Below are 2,883 nucleotides of genomic sequence, written 5' to 3'. Positions count from 1 at the left end.
TAAGATCATCCTTAAAGACCCAAACTGTAAAGGTAGCATCTTAATAACTGCTTACCGATATGTTAGTACACGCCCCCGCAATCGCTGTCAGTTGTTTAGTTCCATCGGAATTCGGTATTAATCCTTTGTACTTTAGCTCATCCTACCATAGATTAATACTTTAATCATTTGCAGTAAATGAAATATGTAAAAGTGAAAGACACGTCAATCGAGACATTGTTTTAGACATCACTATGGGAGGGCAGCCAATGTAACTAAGAACATCTGTACTTTATTGTAATATTGATACTATTTATAACAGGAAGGTGTTATTGTTTTCGCACCAAGCTTACATGACGGGATGACATAATAATTTAAGTAAGTGTTTGGCGAGACCTATCTCAGCCGTGTTTGATGTGTACATCATTTGCCGTCACAGGTCGTCGCCCGTCGGTGATCAGGCTGTTTCGGAACGTGGAAGGAGCAGATAGAGAAAATGGTGTTAGCGATATATCTGTATGTATGTGGCTACAAAGCAAAAATAAGTGTTCATTGGTGGACTTTGACACCAACGATCAGTCCTGCTGGTGCCAAAAGGAGGCAAGGGTAAAGTTATCCATAATCATTTCTCCGCAGTGCAGTTTGTATCACAAGAGGATTTCCACAACAAAGGTACGAGTCTAATGCAGTTATTGCTTTTTGTTCTTATTTCAGATCCCTCAAATCCCATACACGTTTAGGTGAATGGTGTAATACAGCACGTGATTCTCCTGTGAAAGGGTAGATATGAAAATGTTTACATATTGACGTGCCCTATCATTCATTGTCACAATGCCATTCCAATAGGCGGAACGGCGGGGTAACCAAATGGTTAAAGCGTCCGCTCGTCATGCTGAAAACCTTGTTCGATTCCCCACATGTGCGAAGCCCATTTCTGGCGTCTCCAGCCGTGATATTGCTGGAATATTGCTCAAAGCGACGTAACTTTATTTCATGAAATATTGAATTGAGATTGAATGTCCATTGATGAAGTAATGCAAATATTATCTCTGTAAGTTACTTGGTTGGGTAGCCTAGTGGTTAAAACGTTCGCTCGTCATGCCGAAGACACAGGCTCGATTCCCAACATGTGTACAATGTGTGCTGCCCATTTATGGTGCCCCTGGCCGCAATATTGCAGGAATATTGCTAAAAGCGGCTTAAAACTAAACTCACTCATTCATTAAAACTCATAAGTTGGCTTTGTTGTTGTTGTTTGGCAGGCGAAGTCACATATGCCGAACCAGTGTCCGGCAGTATGAAGTGTCTTTTCATGATACCGGGTAAAGTGTTGGAGAAATCCTGTCGATCCCTTTGTTCAGGGCTGGCCAACTGCATCGCCTACAGCCACAGTAGCAAGCCACAAGCGTGTGCCATTCATTTCTTTCTCTGTAGGAGAACTGATGATGTTGGGTTTACACTGAAACTGGTGGAGTTCAACAAGAAGCTACACCGTGGTTCAAGTAAGCACGTAGGACTTACACATGGTCCAGGTAATATATCAACATTTCTGTCACCTTAACGTCAAATAACGTCCACAATACCCCGACCGCGTGTACCCCCAGGGTTATGTCGAACGTATCGCATTCGCTTTCAATCCCGCGTTAACGTCAATCTCGTTAGCTTTGTCTGTTCCTATTGACCTATTAACCGTTGCGAAATAGCTGAGATATTTGTAACTCTAGCGTTAAAGGGCGAGAAAATCCGCATCGAAAGAATGTTGTATTGTCTTAGTATGTGGCTTGTAAAAATATCGGTTTGTGTTTTCAGGTAGGTTTACCTGCTTCACCAAGATGAAACGATCGTCACCTTTGGTAGAATCGCCAAGAGCGCCTCATGTTGTATCTAAAAGGGCGTGTGCAGTCGCCTGCAGCCAACAAAAGGATGCCTTGGATTTACATACAACAAGATCTATCAGAACTGTGCGACGTCAATGAAAGCACAGGAGACCTACATCATCAGGCCTTGCTAATTGTAAACATCAGTATGTCCATTACTCATTAACGATTGTGGAACCTAACTGGATTAGAAACGTTTATAGCTAAGAATTAATTTTGTTTCAAGTTTAGTTTGGTTTGACTGGGCAAAGTGTGTGCAAAACGTTTCCTCGAAATAAACAAACATGGTGATTATCCATGTTCCTTCATGTTGTATTATACGTTACATTATACATCCAATTCAACCAGTATCCGAGTGAGTGAGTGAGTGAGTGAGTGAGTGACGGGATTCACACATTGTATCCTTGTGGGGAATCGAACCTAGTCTTCGGCTTGACAAGTGGACGCTTTTACCACCAGGAGTTTCCCCCCTTAAAATATGACCTAATTGCTGCTAATTTCGATCAGTCAATCGATCAGTCTCAATCAATGTATTATCACTGAAACTGTATGCAGCAGGATAGATTGATCGTTCGTCCTTTCATTCACAACCCTTCAGATAAAGGAAAATACCAAATGTGTACAAGAATATCGTTGAGGTGTAACACCACTACCAGAGACCAACTGCTACTGACCTGGGTACATGGGATTTTACGCACACTCTCATTGATACAGAGATAGTGTGTACATGGATTCAGCCTGTAAGTAATAAGAAACATTCGTGTTTCCGTAGTTTCCAAAACATTCTTAGCATCTGCATGGTCATCTCCAACGTTTCAGTCTGGTAAATGTTAATTTTCGAACTTTTCGGTAATTTTACCTTCCCTATAATGACAGTGAATGATATCACAGACGTGGGTGAGTGAATTTAATTTTACACCGGTTTTAGCAATATTCCAGCAATATCACTATGCCTGATACCAGAAATTGGGCGTTCATCCATTGTACCCATTTAGGGAATCGAACCTGGGTGTTCGGCATGACGAGC

General features: G+C 41.7%; 1 protein-coding gene across 1 annotated transcript; it reads left to right on the top strand.

Annotated features, from left to right (window-relative positions):
- The first annotated feature begins 1,047 nt into the window (after nt 1-1,047).
- Nucleotides 1,048-2,118, top strand: LOC124291380. The gene is made up of 2 exons (XM_046728366.1): nt 1,048-1,511; nt 1,789-2,118. Exons 1-2 carry the CDS (start codon nt 1,277-1,279, stop codon nt 1,953-1,955), a joined length of 402 nt encoding a protein of 133 aa, XP_046584322.1. The 5' UTR covers nt 1,048-1,276; the 3' UTR covers nt 1,956-2,118.
- The last annotated feature ends 765 nt before the right edge of the window (nt 2,119-2,883 follow it).

The sequence above is a fragment of the Haliotis rubra genome, unplaced genomic scaffold, assembly GCF_003918875.1.
Source record: "Haliotis rubra isolate DU_JTF1 unplaced genomic scaffold, ASM391887v1 Scf49, whole genome shotgun sequence".
Taxonomy (NCBI): Eukaryota; Metazoa; Mollusca; class Gastropoda; order Lepetellida; family Haliotidae; genus Haliotis; species Haliotis rubra.
The sequence above is the reverse complement of the archived record's forward strand: the minus strand, read 5'-3'. Positions and strand labels throughout refer to the sequence as shown.

Bases quoted from the DNA above. Each gene is read 5' to 3' on its own strand.
- LOC124291380 (XM_046728366.1), top strand. From the start codon at position 1,277: ATGAAGTGTCTTTTCATGATACCGGGTAAAGTGTTGGAGAAATCCTGT. The intron at 1,512-1,788 runs GTAATATATCAA...TTGTGTTTTCAG, and splicing joins AGGACTTACACATGGTCCAG to GTAGGTTTACCTGCTTCACC.